At 37.3% G+C, this 17,560-nt stretch overlaps 1 protein-coding gene across 1 annotated transcript; it reads right to left on the minus strand.

Moving 5' to 3' along the window:
- Nucleotides 1-329: 329 nt before the first annotated feature.
- LOC129755978 (endochitinase-like) lies at nt 330-13,247 on the minus strand. The gene is made up of 4 exons (XM_055752723.1): nt 13,153-13,247; nt 4,891-5,639; nt 948-1,439; nt 330-880 (listed from the first exon to the last, which is right to left on the minus strand). The coding sequence occupies exons 1-4, from the start codon at nt 13,154-13,156 to the stop codon at nt 392-394; spliced, it is 1,734 nt and encodes a 577-aa protein (XP_055608698.1). The 5' UTR covers nt 13,157-13,247; the 3' UTR covers nt 330-391.
- Nucleotides 13,248-17,560: the final 4,313 nt, after the last annotated feature.

Raw genomic sequence — 17,560 nt, forward strand, 5'->3', positions numbered from 1 at the left:
CTGTGGACTTCTAGTTTCTTTACAACACGTGTTGTATTGTCGCATGCTGTGATGCAAAAATAGCAATTTTTCTATCACATACGGCTGAATTAGAAACAGTGTTGCAAAAAAAATACAACGCCCCAAGATCTTGAAAACATTTTTGCATGGTAAAATATTTAAAATGTCAAAATTTCTACCACTTTTTCCTAGCACCAGTGAACTTGCTCTAATCGACAATGAACTTCAAAAACATTATATAAACTGTCATAGAGTGAACAATGTCAAAGTGTTGAAAAATTAAAATAATTTCTGCTTGAAAAGAATGAACATTTTTCGAAAAAAGAACTGTAATTTTTGTTTTTATTAATATCAAAATATTGTTAATAGCAAATCTGTTTCGATTTTCATGTCAATGTTTTAGCAGTTCGCCGATGTCGTTTCTCCATGCGATGTCGTTCACTGTTTTCACTTTGCCCCTGCATTCCTCTCGATCTGCATTTTCCTCCCAGTCGCACACGTTCGACCCGGTATGATACACCGTTCCAGGTTTACAATCGAACATCACCGGCTTGCCATGAACACATCGGTAATACTTGGTGCAATCAGAGGAAGCGACGAAGTCCGCCCCACTAGAGCAGTCGACAGCATCAGTTTCTTCCGCTGAAGCCACTGGTGCTGGTTGTACTGGTTCCGGTTCTTTGTCGACTTCTTCGCTGTCAATGTAAGGTGATTCCGTTGTCGGTCGAGTTGTGGTTCGTCTGGAAGTTGTTGTTCGTTTCGGGGTAGTTGATGCTGCGACTGGTTTGGGTCTTCGAGTTGTGGTGGTGGTAGTTGGACCTCCAGCATACGGTACATCCGCAATACTTGGTTGAGTTGAAGGTGGCCGATTCCATTCGGGCTAAAATGTGGTAAATTTTATTCAGTAAAAATTATCTACTCAGTTTTATTTTTAAATCAGCACTTACTCTTGGGGTCGTGGTTACGGTTGGTTCAGGCACAACATAGTCCTTCATGTCATCGTAAAGTACTTTCATGAGAGCATTCTCCGGTCCACATAGACCTCGGAAGTCATCCATGTCTATCGCCCAGGTCATCGCTCCGGCGTATCCTTTTTCTTTGATCCACTTCATCTTATGCTTAAGCGAATCGACATCTTCGTATCCCACAAACTGGGTTCCCTTATAAGTCCACGGACATAGCCCAACATCATCCCACTGCTTGGTCCAACCCTTCTCCTCATCTTGCACCTCTGTACAGATTTCATAATACGCTAGAAAACCAGTAGCATTGGTATATGGACCCGGATCACCTCCACCAGCTTCTTTGTTGATGTATGAACCGAGTGTGGGATTTGTAGTACTTGCGCTAAGTGTGAACGTTCTTCCATAGAACGGGACGCCGATGACCAGTTTATTTGGTGGGCAGCCATAATTGACCCACAGTTGAACGCCGTCATTCTAAAACATTGGGAAATTTTAGTTATAAATGATAAGAAGAACTTAATGAAATTAAAACTAAAGGGTGATACGGTCAAAATTTGGTCAATACCAACTTAACGTATTTCTTTCAATTTTGCATTTAAAAAACCTAAACACCCCTTACTTTGTGTGTGTAGAATGTCGCTCCTATTTTGATTTTAAAATTCACTCTTCAGTTGTCAAAATGCCGTCCAAGGAAGAAGAGCAGCATATCAAAATTTTGCTCGCGCATCGCGAAAATCCGAGCTACTCGCACGCAAAGCTGGCAAAATCGCTAAAAGTTGCCAAATCAACCGTTACAAAAGTAGTTAAAGTTTTTGGGGAACGTTTGTCGACAGCCAGTAAGTCTGGATCGGGGGGAAATCGAAAACCGGAAGCCACTGAGACGACAAAGAGGGTTGCCGGTAGTTTCCAGCGAAACCCTAACCTCTCTCTCTCTGAGATGCCGCAAATAAGCTGGGTGTATCGTCTACAACCGTGCATCGAGCCAAAAACGAGCTGGACTATCGACTTGCAAGAAGGTAGTGTCTCCAAATCGTGATAATAAACAAAATACGACGGCCAAAGCGCGATCCCGGAGGCTGTACACGACGATGCTGACGAAGTTTGACTGCGTGGTAATGGACGACGAAACCTACGTCAAAGCTGACTACAAGCAGCTTCCGGGACAAGAGTTTTATACGGCAAAAGGAAGGAGAAAGGTAGCAGCCATTACGGTAAAAAGGCCATGGAGTGGTACGCCGCCAACAACGTGCAGGTGGTTCCCAAGGACAAGAACCCTCCCAACACGCCAGAGCTTCGCCCAATTGAGAAATACTTGGCTATTGTCAAGCGGAACTTAAAGAAGACCAAAAAAACTGCTAAGGACGAGCAGCAGTTCAAGGCAAACTGGCTTTCTGCGCGAGCAAGGTGGACAATCTGATGGCAGGGGTTAAGCGTAAGGCCCGGCAATTCGGATTTGGAAAAGCGGAAGACTAGCTGAATATTTTTTTTGAATTTTATACTAATTAAACTTGAAAAAGAAATTGAATTTGATTTTTAAATAAACGATTTCACCGATTTACACGCGTTTTCCCTTGACTGAATTTTGACCGTATCACCCTTTATTTGTAAATTTTTCTTGTCAAACCAAATATCGACGTTTTTTACCTTTCCACCCATCAATTTTCGTTTCTGTCTTAATTACTCGCTAATTAGAATTATAATATTTCGATATTCCATAAACTTAAATATATTCGAGCGGCGATAAAAAATTGTTTTCCTTAAAACACAGAAATGTAGGGGAGAATGAGGATACCTGGTCCCTTTTTCTTATTAAAAGTTCCATTGACATTAGTTTCCATTATAAGTAGTCTATATAAGTTTCCATTTCACAGTTTATAAGTGTCAGATAAAAAGATTTCTAAAAATTTGTCTACTACCCTATATTCATTGCATACTTAAAGGCGCAGTTTTCTAGTTTTCACATGGGGTGATGACAAAAGAAGAATTTGAGCCGCAGCCCGTGGTGTAGAGGATAGCCTTCAAGTCTTCTAAGCCAGCAGGTATTAGATCAAATCCCGGTCACGGCGTACATAGTACACTTTCTGCGGGTTGGTGGTTTTGGCATTTTGAAGATATTCGAAAAAAAAATTGAACAATTTTCACCGTCTGTTTATTTAGTTGATGTCCAAGCAGTGATCAGAAAAGCTCAGATAAAACAATTGATGAAAATTTGGCAAAATTATTTTTACTTGAAAATAATAAAGCTGAAATGAAGATAGTAAGCAAAATGATAAAGAAAAGCAAAATTTGCATGAAAAAATACTTTTAATTCGAATGAAACCGTTGCTTTACACCATTTCAATAGAAATTCTGCGAAAAGGATACTAATCTCAATATTGAAACTTCATTTTAACATTATCTTAAAAAGCAGCAATCAATGATCTTTTATTACCTTTTGATATTAATAAGTAAAAGTATATGTTATGGGTATAATTTTCTCAATTATGGGTGGAGGTGTAAGGGTGAGAACAAGCTTTGATTAGAAGCTTGCTCACCAGGAGATAAGTTCATAATAAAACAGTACCAATTGTCACTCGGAACCAATCAGTTGTACGCCGTTAGTTCTCGAATGGAAAAAATTCCCAAAATTGTAATCCCAGAAACTAAATAATATTCTTGAAGTTTGGTGAAATCGGGATCGTTAAATTCGATATTCCCGATTTCCTTTGATCCTATCTTTAGTGATTTTTAGGGTAAAAAAATCTTAACTTTGAGCCTTTTGAGGCACCCCGAAATAAAGTCCGATTGAGCTGAAACTTTGCCTAGGTCAATTATGATTGATTAACTCGTTAATCGCCGCGATGAATTGTTTGTTGCTTTCATTGACTTTTGGTTGGTCCAAACGTTTTGAGCTACTTTTGGCGTTTCGCTTCTCCTCAGTGAACCTCAAAATTAAATTTATAATTTGTCAGTTTTGAGTGTGTAATAAACAGGTCAGTTTTGGGTCCATCTATAAAATGAACATATAGGATCGATTCTTGAAAATCGACAATCGACAAAAAAGTCTGAGGCTGATTTTTTAGCCAAGCTAGAACAACTGATGTCAAAGTTCCATACAACTTAAAGTGTCGTTGAGTGACCCCTTTGAATAATCCAAATGAGCTGAAATTTGGCATGGGGCCTTCTGGCAGGCAGAGAAACGATTTCAGCACCTAAGGTTTAGATTCCGGAAGATACTCCTATGTTTAACCAGTCTAGTGTAAACGGTCCCAATTTTACGCTTTGAAAATAAATCGGAAAGAAGGAATGATACATTTTAAAATTTACTTTGAAAAATTGCCGTCGGGAGAATGAACATCGGACTGAAAATTGCCGTGTGTTCTACCAGGGTCAGTTGAAGAATGGGGTGTTCATTACTGTTCATTTTCGTACTTTTTCTGTAACGGCCATTGCTGAAAACCGACAGTAGCTGTAAAAACATTTTTTTATGTTCCTATTAGGCATACGCTATGCATTTGCGCTGTGTGGACTGATTCAATGGTTGCATAGCTTATCAACGCCAATAGTGTGTGAATCATTTGCCAATTTTCTGCGAATATCTGCATGCCATTATTGGAATAGTTCCTGATCTGTAGGTTTAGAAAAATTTCCTCATACACAATCGGCATAAACCACACACAAATTGCAGCAAAAAATGTGATTTTTTAGAAAAAAATACTAAGTACTAAAATCTCATTGGCCTTGTTGAACAACCCTCTAGACTGAATGAGCTTAAGTCATCCCCATGCCTTCTGTTGACCTTTGAACAAATTTAGCGCTGAAGGTTTGATAACTAGAGACAGATTTTTTTTTCGCTTGAGTGAAACATAATTAAACCTGAATTGCATTCTTAACAAATATTCAGAATTATATTCTAAAAACTAACGCTTTAAATAGCTATACTTACAACATTCAGCTTCTCATAAGCCCATTGATCGTGCGGGCGCTTGTACAGCGGGCTGTGAACATCGGCAAATCCAGCCCAGTTTCCTCTCAAATCGTATGTCATGCAGTGAATTGCATCTAGATTTTCGCACAATTCCGGTACATGATAACCCTCCTGCAGTCGGAAATTGGCCACCGGTACTGCCATAGTAATTTCCCAACCACGACCAACGCGATCGAATGCTCGACGTAATTCTTCAACAAAGTAGAAAAATTTGTCTTTATCACCAAAACTGCCTCCTCTATCTGCGGCCCCTGGATACTCCCAGTCCAAATCGAACCCATCGAAGTCGTAAACCTTCATGAACTGGATCACACTCTCAATAAACGAATCTCGTCGTTCTTTGACCGCTACCATATCGGAGTATTTCTTGCCACCTTCAGCCCATCCGCCGACTGCGATCATAAATTTGGCGTTTGTGTACTTTGTCTTGAGCTGAGTAAAGTTACGGAAACCGTTCTGTTCCAAATCGACTTCTGGATCGATCACCAGTACCTTGTAGTTACTATCGTCTACGCCGATGAACGAGTAGATGATATGAGTGCACATCTCTCCGGGAATATCATCGATAGTGTATCGTCCCACGTCCGGTCGATAGATAGCCCAATTGCTGAAGTAGCACACTATGCGTGCCTTCGAGTCGCCCTGTGCCACAGGAATCAGCATACCTATGCACACACATAGCAGAACGCCCAAACAGAGTGACGTGCCTGGAAATAAATAAAAATTTAATTTTCCAAGAAATGAGTTAGAATAAAAATCGAATTCTTGAAAAGATATCGTAGCTAACTCTATGCCGGAGATCGGACCTTACTCTATGCCTAAAACGTGCTGGAACGTGCATTTCGCCAAAGATGATGGGATTGCTTTACCGACAATTGCACCCAAAGAAGAGGTTGCATAATTTCAATTCCGATCGAACAAGCGCTGACAGGCATAAAAACTCAAGCTCTCGGGCACAATGATGCACGACTACTACATTCAAGCGAAACAAGAAAAACATTTATAGGATTTTCATCCAATTGGATTATTCATCCTAGGAATAAGATAACAAAAAAAAATCCGTTGGATAGTGGGATTTGAGCTCACAACAACTTTCTATTTTCATACTGTCCATCCAACAGCTTCACCAGTGAGCAGTGAGTCAGTTGGAGGACGAGAGTTAATTGTCATAAATTGTCGTATGATGGGAAAGGGAAATGGACACGAGAAACTTTTTTTTTCAGGAATTTACCACACCGCGGTGGCATTCTTCCCTAAAAAAACGAGAAACGGTTTCCTATTGCCTGCTTATATACACCGTGCTTGTCTACTGCCTGCTTATATACACACAAGCACAGCCGTGGTTGTTTGACGGTGGTATGAAACAAGGAAACGTTTTCTTTTCTCTGAAGTTTTCCTTATAGCGTTTTACATAGAGGAGATAAGGGAATAACAAGCACCGGGGCATAGTAAGCACTCCTCTTTTCCACGAAAGTACGAATTTTCTTGAATAAATTTTTATGAGGAACAGCGTTGTAGTTCCTATAGTATTAATGTTTCATCAAAAAAGAAATCTCCGCATCATCTTTACAGAAGTATAAAAAAACCAACTAGGTTCTCAAGTGACAAAAATATTATAATTTTTTTTGCACCGGAAAATAAGCTCTTTGATCGTTAAATCAACTTGATCTATAATGTATGCACTATACAACATGATGTACACATCGTTCCTCAATTTTCACCATCATTTTTTTTCACAATAATCAATTTAAAACGCATTTTTAGGGATTTTTACTTTAACTTGTTGACTCAGGGCGAACAGAGCGCCATTGATCGGGGCACGATGAACATTTTCTGTCGTAGAATCTAGCAGCGAATTTAACTCGATGAAGTCAACCGAATCATAGAGCCACAGCTTGACTTGTTTCATCTAACGATTTAGCCTATTGGTTAGGTGTCGGAAAGGTAATCAGAAGACTCGAGTTTGATTCCTGGTCAAGGCGTTTTTTTTATTTTCATCTTCAATTTTGTTTACTGTTGCATTATACGGATAGTAGCATCCTCCGCCAAACAAAAGCACTGATGTGGTCTAGCGGATATGCTGGTGCGAGTCTGATTTTGGTATGCCAGGCTTACTGGTTTCGATACCCGGTATTGGCAAGAAAAACTTTTCTGTTCGAATCCCATAAGTGCAAAATGTATCGAAAATGAATGGTAAGTAAAAACAAATCACCTCGACCAGGAATCGAACTCGAGTCTTCCTCTCCGACACCTAACCAATCGGTTAAATCGTCAAATGAAACAAGTCAAACTGTAGCTCTATAATTCAGCACACTTCATCGAGTTGAATTCGCTGTTAGATTCTACGGTAGAGAATGCCCGTTTGCCCCAATTTATGGTGCTTAAATATACTGCCACAATGGGGGTTCTCATTATGACCCTACAGTGACTGATTTTCTGTTTTTCGCATCAAAAATTAAAATGCATATTTGAACGTTTTTATCTACTTTTTAAAGTTTTAGCCATTAAGACAATAGGCGATTTTAATGCCAGAACACGAAAAAATGAAGAAACTCACAATTTATAGCTGTTTTCTAAGTTTAAATAAGCGTAGTTCTTGAAAATGCCATTTTGCGTTTATTTCCCATACACACGCACAGCGTTGTCCAAGCGGATCAATTCATTCATTAATTGTTTCCATCCCCCTTTATTTAATGGTGGTATAGGGAGAACATGCAAACGTTTTTATTTTGTTTCGTTCAATGATACGCAATGCGTGTTCACATCTAATGTCAATGACGTTGAATTATTGTAGTAGTAAAGGCTGAATTTTATCTGTAGCATAAAAACTCGAGCGAAATTATGCATTACCACTACCCAGGGCCAGAGGTAAAAGGTGTCCTGATTTTCTAGAGACCTTGCTGATTTTTTAAAACGCTTGAATTGTCCCGTTCATTTCACGTTTTTCAACGTCGCTAAGATTCAGTGCCCGGTCAACCAATGCGATCGCTGTGTTCTTTTTGTGTATAAGGGGTGATACGGTCAAAATTTGGTCAAGGGAAAACGCGTGTAAATCGGTGAAATCGTTTATTTAAAAAATCAAATTAAATTTCTTTTTCAAGTTTAATTAGTATAAAATTCAGGAAAAATATTCAGTAAGGCTTCCGCTTTTACAAATCCGAATTTCCGGGCCTTACACTTAACCCCTGCTATCAGATTTTGTACAGCCACCTTGTCCACCTTCTTCGCCGCAGAAAGCCAGTTTGCCTTGAACTGCTGCTCATCCTTAGCAGTTTTTTGGTCTTTTTTAGGTTCCGCTTGACAATAGCCCAGTATTTCTCAAATAAGCGGAGCTCTGGCGTGTTAGGAGGGTTCTTGTCCTTGGGAACCACCTGCACGTTGTTGGTGGCGTACCACTCCATGGCCTTTTTACCGTAATGGCAAGATACCAAATCCGGCCAAAACAGTACGGAACAACCGTGTTTCTTCAGGAAAGGCAACAGACGTTTATTCAAACACTCTTTCACGTAAATTTCTTGGTTGACAGTCCCGAAAGCTATGAAAATGCTGCTTTTCAAACCACAGGTACAGATGGCTTGAAAATATCTGCTACCTTTCCCCTTCCTTTTGCCGTATAAAACTGCTGTCCCGGAAGCTGCTTGTAGTCGGCATTGGCGTAGGTTTCGTCGTCCATTATCACGCAGTCAAACTTCGTCAGCATCGTCGTGTACAGCCTCCGGGATTGCGCTTTGGCCGTCGTATTTTGTTTATCATCGCGATTTGGAGTCACTACCTTCTTGTAAGTCGATAGTCCGGCTTGTTTTTTGTCTCGATGCACGGTTGTAGTCTAAGACGATTCATCCAGCTTATTTGCGGCATCTCGGAGAGAGAGGTTAGGATTTCTCTTGAAACTACCGGCAACTCTCTTTGTCGTCTCAGCGGCTTCCGGTTTTCGATTTCCCCCCGATCCAGACTTCCTGGCTGTCGACAAACGTTCCCCAAACACTTTAATTACATTTGTAACGGTTGATTTGGCAACTTTCAGCGATTTTGCCAGCTTTGCGTGCGAGTAGCTCGGATTTTCGAGATGCGCGAGCAAAATTTTGATACGCTGCTTTTCTTCCTTGGACGGCATTTTGACAATTGAAGAGTCAAAAATCAAAATAGGAGCATCATTCTACACACACACACACCTTCATAATGAGGGGTGTTCAGGTTTTTTAAATGCAAAATTGAAAGCAATACGTCAAGTTGATATTGACCAAATTTTGACCGTATCACCCTTTATATGGACTTTCTGAATAATAATCCAAATATCTTCCGTTTTCTTGTTTGGTGTAACAGTTTTTCTTAATTTTTCCCTGACACCTAGAAAGTTTGAGGTTCAAATTTGCTAAAAGCGTTTCAAATTTGACTTAAAATCAAGTAGTTAAGACAGCCGTTCAGGAAGCACGCGGCGATACAAATTGTAAGTGCAAAAGTGCAGTTATATTGTGATGGAATATTGTGAATATTTTTTTGTATTACCTCAAGTTTTTGTACTTTAATATAGTTTTCTGAGGATGGCTGAAAGTAGTTGGCCGAAACGTCATAAGAATTATTTTTATTCGATTTCAAATTCACCGAAATTCATCAACCGGAAAAGCCAATAATGAACTTTTTTGAACAGATTTTCAAATTTCATCAACCTGAGAATAGCTTATCTAGGTAAAATAATAGTTTTCCTTGTGCTGCTGGAACGAATTTCTATTTTCCAGAACTAGACAACTACATTCATCGAATTTCAAAAGTTTGCCATATACATTTCGTTAACTGGCCCTTAAAATTGAACTGAGCAAAATTTGAAGGTTGCTGATAACGCGTTTGTGTATGCTATATGACTTTCATGGTAACACCAATTCATCGAATAATACAAATTTTACTACATTTTAATTTTTCATGAAAACCAAATTTGTTGCTAGTTACCCATTTTCCGAAAAGCGTGGAAATCGATTTTTTTTAATTGAAAGTTACTGAAGAAACCAATAATTCTTTCCAATTTGACGTCCCATCAACCTTGTATCGAATTAACCAAACGATTATCTGTGCACGTAAGTTGAAGTTGAAAAGTGTTGCATGTTGCCCCAAATGACGGTAAATCAATTAAAAGCTGATAAGAGCACTTCGTGTGAGATTGAAAAATCCGGAAGCATTGTTGTTGTGTAACGGGCTTAAAATCGAGTAGCTAATAACTCGAGTTGAATAAAGTCTGTTTTGTTTTGGTCTTGCCGTCGAGTATTTAGTTCAAATCGATTACAAATTAAATTTTTTTACACTTTTAATTAAACTTATCGTTGTTCTTCTGTTGGAATCGAAATTCAATTTGAAGCCCTTGGAGCCAAAGGGACCATATGCTATTTAAATCATAAATAATGTTATTCAACTATTTTCTTATGGTTTGTTCTCCGTGGAAAAAACCCTACTAACTGAAAGCCACATTTCGTTTGGTGGCAAAGGGGCATAAGTGCAGCATTTATACCCCTTTGCCACAAAGTCTTTCTAATTGAGTATATAAGTAACCCCTAAAGGGGTATAAGTAACCCCTTTCCACCAACCCTAACGTGATTTCCAGAAAGTAATGTTTTTTCATCGGGACCAAAAAAATGTAATTGACGTTTGAATAGCTGATGATGTTTAAAAATTTACCATACAATGTGATTCATCTGTTTGAATTTAGTCATAATTCTAGTGGAAAAAATATTACTAAATATATATATTTTTAAATATTTATTTATTATTATTTATTCTCCTTTTTGAACCACCAATGAGTGGATCGAAAATTCCTGAATTCTGGTCACTATTATATGGAGTGTGTCACGGATTTAAGGCTAATACAGAAGCTTTAAAAGTACAAAAAATGTATTTGTACGAGATAATTGGATTAATATTGAAGCACCTTTTTTATTCACTATTAACAATCAACTCATAGTGACTGGAAGTTATTTTCCAATGCCCAATTGATCAGACAAAAGCGCTCCAAACATGCAGTGATTGAAATTTAGTGGAAAGATAGCTTACACGAATCTTTATAAATTTTATCCTGATGAAAAATTGTAGTTTGAAGGGATTGACTAGAAGTTGACAAGACCAGGTCGAACTTCAGACCTCAAATCTTCTAACTTACTGTACCAGAGTTTGTTTCCCATCAAAACAGCACAAAATAAATTTAAACAAAAATTTACTAACTCTTATAGAAATAAATATTTATGTTTTCTTATCCATATAAACAAGATCAAAACACCTGAATGTACAAATTTGTGGGTGGCAAAGGGGTATAAGTGAATTCAAAAAAATATGTGTCGTCTCAATTAACGTCTAATATACGTGGTTTTTGGAAAAATGTTGTAAAATGCCTTGTTTTCATTTGAGAAGATCATTCTCATGAAAAATGTTCAATAAAATATCTATAAGATTTATTGGAACATAACGAAGTTCAAATGGTTTTTCTCGAAATCAGCCTTCATGCACTTATACCCTTTTGACTCCAATGGCCTCACTTAGTGTAAAATTTAATCAAAATCAGCAAAAACATAACAAATTTCACATTTAAACTATCTTATCAATTATTCAACTTTAAAATATGCAAATATAAGTGTTCCATTAACAGCAGACAAATGTTTATGTGAAACCTGCACAAACGATTTTGAATGAAACATTTCAATGAGTGTTAGTAGTATAAGCTAGAAAGCTTTTCAATTTGATAATTCGTGAATTAATTGTTTCGCTGGTTGAAACAAAGGTTCGTTGCCGATTCTATAAACACCAACACTTTCGTTTAGGAGTCAGATTTTCTAGAGTGATGTAAAAATCACACATCACTAAAAAAAATTTCATCAGTAACAATACTTTTATACTATATGAAATATGGCCAAAAATAGTCAACGGACATCTTTATCTAGGTTTTGATTGATTTTTGACTTATTGTTAAAAACGGTAAGTTGTTAAATTTTTCCATTTAGATATTAGGAAATCAAGTAAAAGGGATAAAGTCATCCGATTCTACCCTATTATGGGTACGGCGCTTCTAAATAATCAAATAACTTAAAACTTCTGTATTCAAACTAAAACATTTGCAACGAGATTCAAATATCGAGACGCCAGAAGTAAAACAAATGAGAAAATAATTTATGAAGTCATTCTTTAAGTTTATAAAAAAACAAAACTGCTTCTGCACTCTATTAGGATCGATGTTTAGCAAAATTTATCAAAATAGTTCTTAAATAAGTTAACAAATTAAAATTACTATTGTTGAACTATGATTATTTTGAAACATTGTTATTTGGTGAGTCCTAACCATTCTATCAACACGTTAAGAACCACAATGAAATCTAAACCGGGAAACACCCAAATTCGGCATTATATATTTCAGAAAGCACTGGACCAAATCCTACAAATGCTGTAGCTTTAAGTTACTTAAACTATCGTAATAAAATTTGTAGAATAATGTTGATTAATAAAATTCATAATATTCGCCACATTAAATTCATAATATTATGCCACTTAGAGTAGCACACAAGCGGCAAGCGAAAAAAAAACGAGTTCTCGTGTTTGGTCAGCAAAATGTTAAATATTCTAAATTTTTTCTAGGGGAGCATTTCAAACAAATATTCGAAGATAATTCAGCACAAATATAAAACTAACTAGAACTCACATTTTAAACTTTTTAAGAATTGCCACCCCTGTTTATAACTAATTGTTCAATTCATGTGATTACGTGGGAAATTGACGTATTAAATCCGGAATTCCTGATTACAAATCAACGCACTATTGAAGCACTATATTAATTCGGCATGCAGACTTGTTAAATCACATCTCCTGAAGAATCAACTGACCCAATTTTCAGCCGTTCTTGAAATTAAGATATCTGATTCCAGCTTTCGAGTCACAACAGCTTTGTCTCCTCACAGCATGTTGCGCCATGCCAATCTTGAATGTACCGTTATGGGATTCGATTCGCGCATCCAAACTTATCCCGGGAAGCAATCTTGGTCAAAACACCTCCTTCTTCTTTCGGTCACGACCACACTCGGTTTGACCAATCAAGTTCAAACCATTCCCTCTTTTGACGCACAGTTCTTCACTAATTCACCTTGACAGTGAAATTTCACGATTCATTGACTTCAGAGCTTTGAGCCCACTTTCTTCCGATGACTTTTGCACTTCAAGGAACAATTTTCGCTTTCACCTTCCAGAACAACTTACCCATGTTTCCAGGTCGAATGCTTATCTGCAATTAACCGGGCCCATCCCGGCTGAAAGGTGTATTTATACAGTTTGCCAATAATCCAGGTACCCCCGAATGAGTGGACATCGCTTTATGCCATCACATTTTTCTTTCACAGATTGGCTGGCTTGTTCCGCGGGGTTTGGGTTGATTTTTTTCCTACTATGCTCCACGGTAAATTCTCGTCCAAGTCTTCCTTATTCAATATCTGAACCGCACGCTCAGAATATTAATTTGTCCAGTTTGATAATTCATTTTGATATTGTTTTGTTTTGTTAGATGGGTTTATGACCGTTGTATGTCGCATGTAGTTGTACTTAGTTCTAAGAAGTACCTACTCCGCTTAATTTTTTTTTTGCAAATCACTAAAGCAGTAAAAAAGTAACTAAATATGACTCAATTTTTTTATTTAAAAAATTCAAAGTGGAGATAAATAAATATACCTAGGTGTTTATTGAAAATATATTCTACATCTCGACAACAAATCAAACTAATTGAGAATATCACTTAGTCAATTCTCGATTATAAGTGACAAAACCGTTAAAAACAGCTAAAAAAGCATGAAAATTGTGCTTGAATTTAAGATGATTTTTGTCAAAAACTTAAATATATGGTCCATTCATAGTTTAATCCAGTTTGAGTGACTTTTTGATACATCATGAAGAATCCCTTTGTCAAGTGAAAGAGAAAAATAATACTTAAAACCATAAATCAATAGTCTAAAGGGTGTTTACGATGACATTGACACACTATGAAATGGCTCTAACTTTTTAACCGTTGGGTAGAATTTGATGAAAATTGGGGTGGATTTAGTTCATAGTGCATTGTTGACATCCTGCAAGTTTTAAAGTCCTGTGATCGAAACTCGCGGAAATGAAGTCGAAAGAACAGCTCGTGCGTGATAAAATCTAGCGCATTCATCACGAGAACAAGGATCTTTCGCATCGTTCCATCGCTAAAACGTTGGGAATCGTGAATTCCACGACGTCGCTAGTCATTAAGCGGTTCGAGGAACGATTGACCATCGATTGGAAGCCCAAAAGTGAAGGAAAAGGTATTTCGTACAACACAAAAAATTACAATCGCATAGTTGGGGCCTCCAACCGAAACCCGAACGCCTCCGTTCGGGATGTGGCTAAGAAGCTGCACTTAAGCCGAAGTTTTGTCCAGTAGGCCAAAACTAAGGCTGGGTTTCGAAAGTTCAAGGTACAAAAGGCCCATAATCGCGACGAGAAGCAGAACAAGTCCGCCAAAACCCGTGCCAGGAAGTTGTACCTCAACATGCTGACGAAAGTTGAATGTTGCATCATGGACGTCGAAACATATGTGAAGGCCGACTTCAAACAGCTCCCCGGCAACCTGTTTTTCACGGCCAAGTATAAGTTCAGCGTTCCGGAGCATGTCCGCACTCAGAAGATGTCCAAATTTGTGAATAAATTCCTGGTTTGTCCATGATGCACGTGTACATGATAGAGTGCCTCCAGAACCGGCGGCTTCCTCTCCTGAAGGCCCACAACGTCCCAACAATCTTTTGGCCGGATTTAGCCTCATGCCACTACTCCAAGGACGTGTTGAAGTGGTATGCGGATAAAAAGGTCAATTTTGTGCCGGAAATGTTCAACCCTCCCAACACTTCGGAGCTCCACCCCATCGAGAAGTACTGGGCGATTATGAAGCAGCACCTTCTTAAACGACCTGAGGTAGTGGAGACAGTCGCGGAACTGAAGAAAGTATAGGCTTACATGCAAAAATCGATCGATTCACAGGTTGTGCAGAATCTTATAGCCGGGGTTAAGGCCAAGGTGCGGGCATTTGCGTATGGACTGTAAATTAAATGAGAGTAAAATAGTTAAATGAAGTTTAATAGTAATTTTTCATTCCCTGAATATTTGATGGCAATCGGATGAAAACTAGTATTTTGCGAATCAATTTTTTGTGTGTCGATTTCATCGTGGACACCCTTTATAAGCATATATCGGCTTTAAATTTAAACTTCCATCCCGATGCAGTGTTTGGTCGCTTAAAAAAAAATTGCAGATACAGGCTGTGTTCCAATTGTTTAACATCATCGTTTCGAAAAGTGTTACTTTTCGAAGCTGTTTTAATTTGAAAGGAAAAAACTACAATGAGTTTCTTCAGGTTCAAAGGCAGGATGGCCACTCAAATTCAATTTTTGGTTTCCCGCATGGTCTTACATTTCTGATTCTTTAAAACAAAAAAAATTGGTCACAAAAGCTCTATTTTACTAACGGTTTTCTACTGCAATCAGTGTTTTATTTATTTCAATTTCTAACCGTCCCGAGCCGTTCGCAAAATTTTAAACAAATTATTTTTCGATCGTTTTGACCAGTAAATTAATTTCGTTCCCCTGGTTACATATCTCGACCGATATTCAGATATTTCGTTCCCCTGGTTACATATTTCGACCGATTCATTTTTTAGGTAGTTTATTCAAGATGTTGCAGTTAAAAAATTTTAATCAATTTGATTTGGAAGATGACCTATAGAAAGCTTTTAACGAAAAACCTCCGAAAAAAGACATCTTCTTAAAATTCCCATATGTGCTGAGTACATCGGCGTATTAAAACTATTATATAAGTTTTGAAATTGTGAAAAAAAAGCTTCTCAATCATATATTATAATTTAAGGGTCACAAGGGAGTTTTGGCCGCAATCCTGGAGTTACCAGAAAAAAAATCTCAATTTTTAAAAGGGCTTACAGTTTTTCTTAGTAGTGCCGTATCTCATTCTTAATTGAACCGATTTTTTAAATTTGAATTTTAGTATTAATTTTATAACATGATCATAATTTTCACTGAATTCACATAGTATCTCAAATATTACTGTTACCCGGCAAACATTTTTTGTAGGTATATTTATCAACAACTTTGTTCTACGTCCCATATACATTATAGAATGATTGTATGAAACTCGATTTACCTACCAAAGTGGAGGCAATATACATGCATATTTTCAACTTCTGGCTAAAGCGATAAGAGTATACAATTTGGACGATATTCGACACCTTATTCATAAATATTGAAAGAATGCGAGAGAGCACATTTTTTTCTCTCTCAACGCATGCGAAACGTTGCCAGCGACAATATTTGCTGCCTCTGTCATTGGGAAACTCTTGCAAATACACATGTTCTCTCACTTGACCCACGCGGGAAAAAGCAAAGAAACGGAATCGTCTTTAAAATCTGCAAACAAGGCTGATTTTTTATCATATCCGATTTAAACTATTTAACCCGACTTCGAGTAACGATTTTGGAATAACGATTCGCAGTAACGTTTTTAATGACTTGAGTTATTATTTTAATGCGATTTTATGTTTGCTGGGTATTCGTAATATGAGAATGAAAGCAAAAAAGTGCGAATTCTTAATAATTTTCATCAAAACTGCCCTCTTTTTATACACCCAATGATAGATTAAAAATCTCTACGATTGGTTGATAGGCTTTTTTGAGGTTTTCAAAAATATAGCAACGTTTTCCGAATTCACTAAAAGATGTCGGAATTCAACCAAATTTTCAAACGTTTTTTACTTAGCAAGTAAATCAGCAGCTTCACGCACCTGGCAACCGGACCGGGCCGGACTTTTTATAAATTTGTATCAAATATTCGAGCAAATCCAGGTGAAACTGGGCATTCTTAAGATGGCACCTATAACGAAAACCTATTTTTTGGATTGTAAAGGTATCAAAATATTGCCCAGAACTGATTCTTAAATTTTCCGGAATAAACAGAAAAAAAAATCAAAAGATCAAAAGATAGGATTGAAAATAAACCGATTTAATCGGGATCCAAGGGAAGGAATCGATTAAAAAAATCGGAAATTTGAGTTCAATAGATCGATCTTGCAAAAAACGATCCTAGATCATCATTTCTAGTTACAATCCAAATCGAGCACCTTTATGAAAAATTACAGTTTTACACATAAGATTGATTTACATGTGATTTGGAGCGAGCTCTGATTTAATTTACAAGGTACCGTAAAACGGGGTAACATTGATAACCGGGGTTACTTTGGCCAACAGTAAATTTTTGCATATTATCATCAATAACTCAGTCTATGGTTTGAATTTTGAAAACTGTTTTCTACGTTTGAAAGCCTATTAATTGAGTATCAAATAGGCAAAACTTGGTTTGTATTTGATTTTTTTTTCCGTTAATAAAAATGTAACTTCAATATCTTAAAATATCTATTTTTCCAAGGCTCACAAACAGACAGCTCTCCTGATGAAACCAAGAAGCAAACGGGTTGTTGAATGTGAAAGAACAACTTTTTTTCTTTGTATATGCATAGTTATTGTGCTATTTTTGCAGTCATTTAGTGAAAAAAAGTTGTTATTTAAAAAATAAGGACATTTTCATAAAGTAGGCC

This window comes from Uranotaenia lowii, chromosome 1 (assembly GCF_029784155.1).
Source record: "Uranotaenia lowii strain MFRU-FL chromosome 1, ASM2978415v1, whole genome shotgun sequence".
In the NCBI taxonomy this organism is placed as follows: domain Eukaryota; kingdom Metazoa; phylum Arthropoda; class Insecta; order Diptera; family Culicidae; genus Uranotaenia; species Uranotaenia lowii.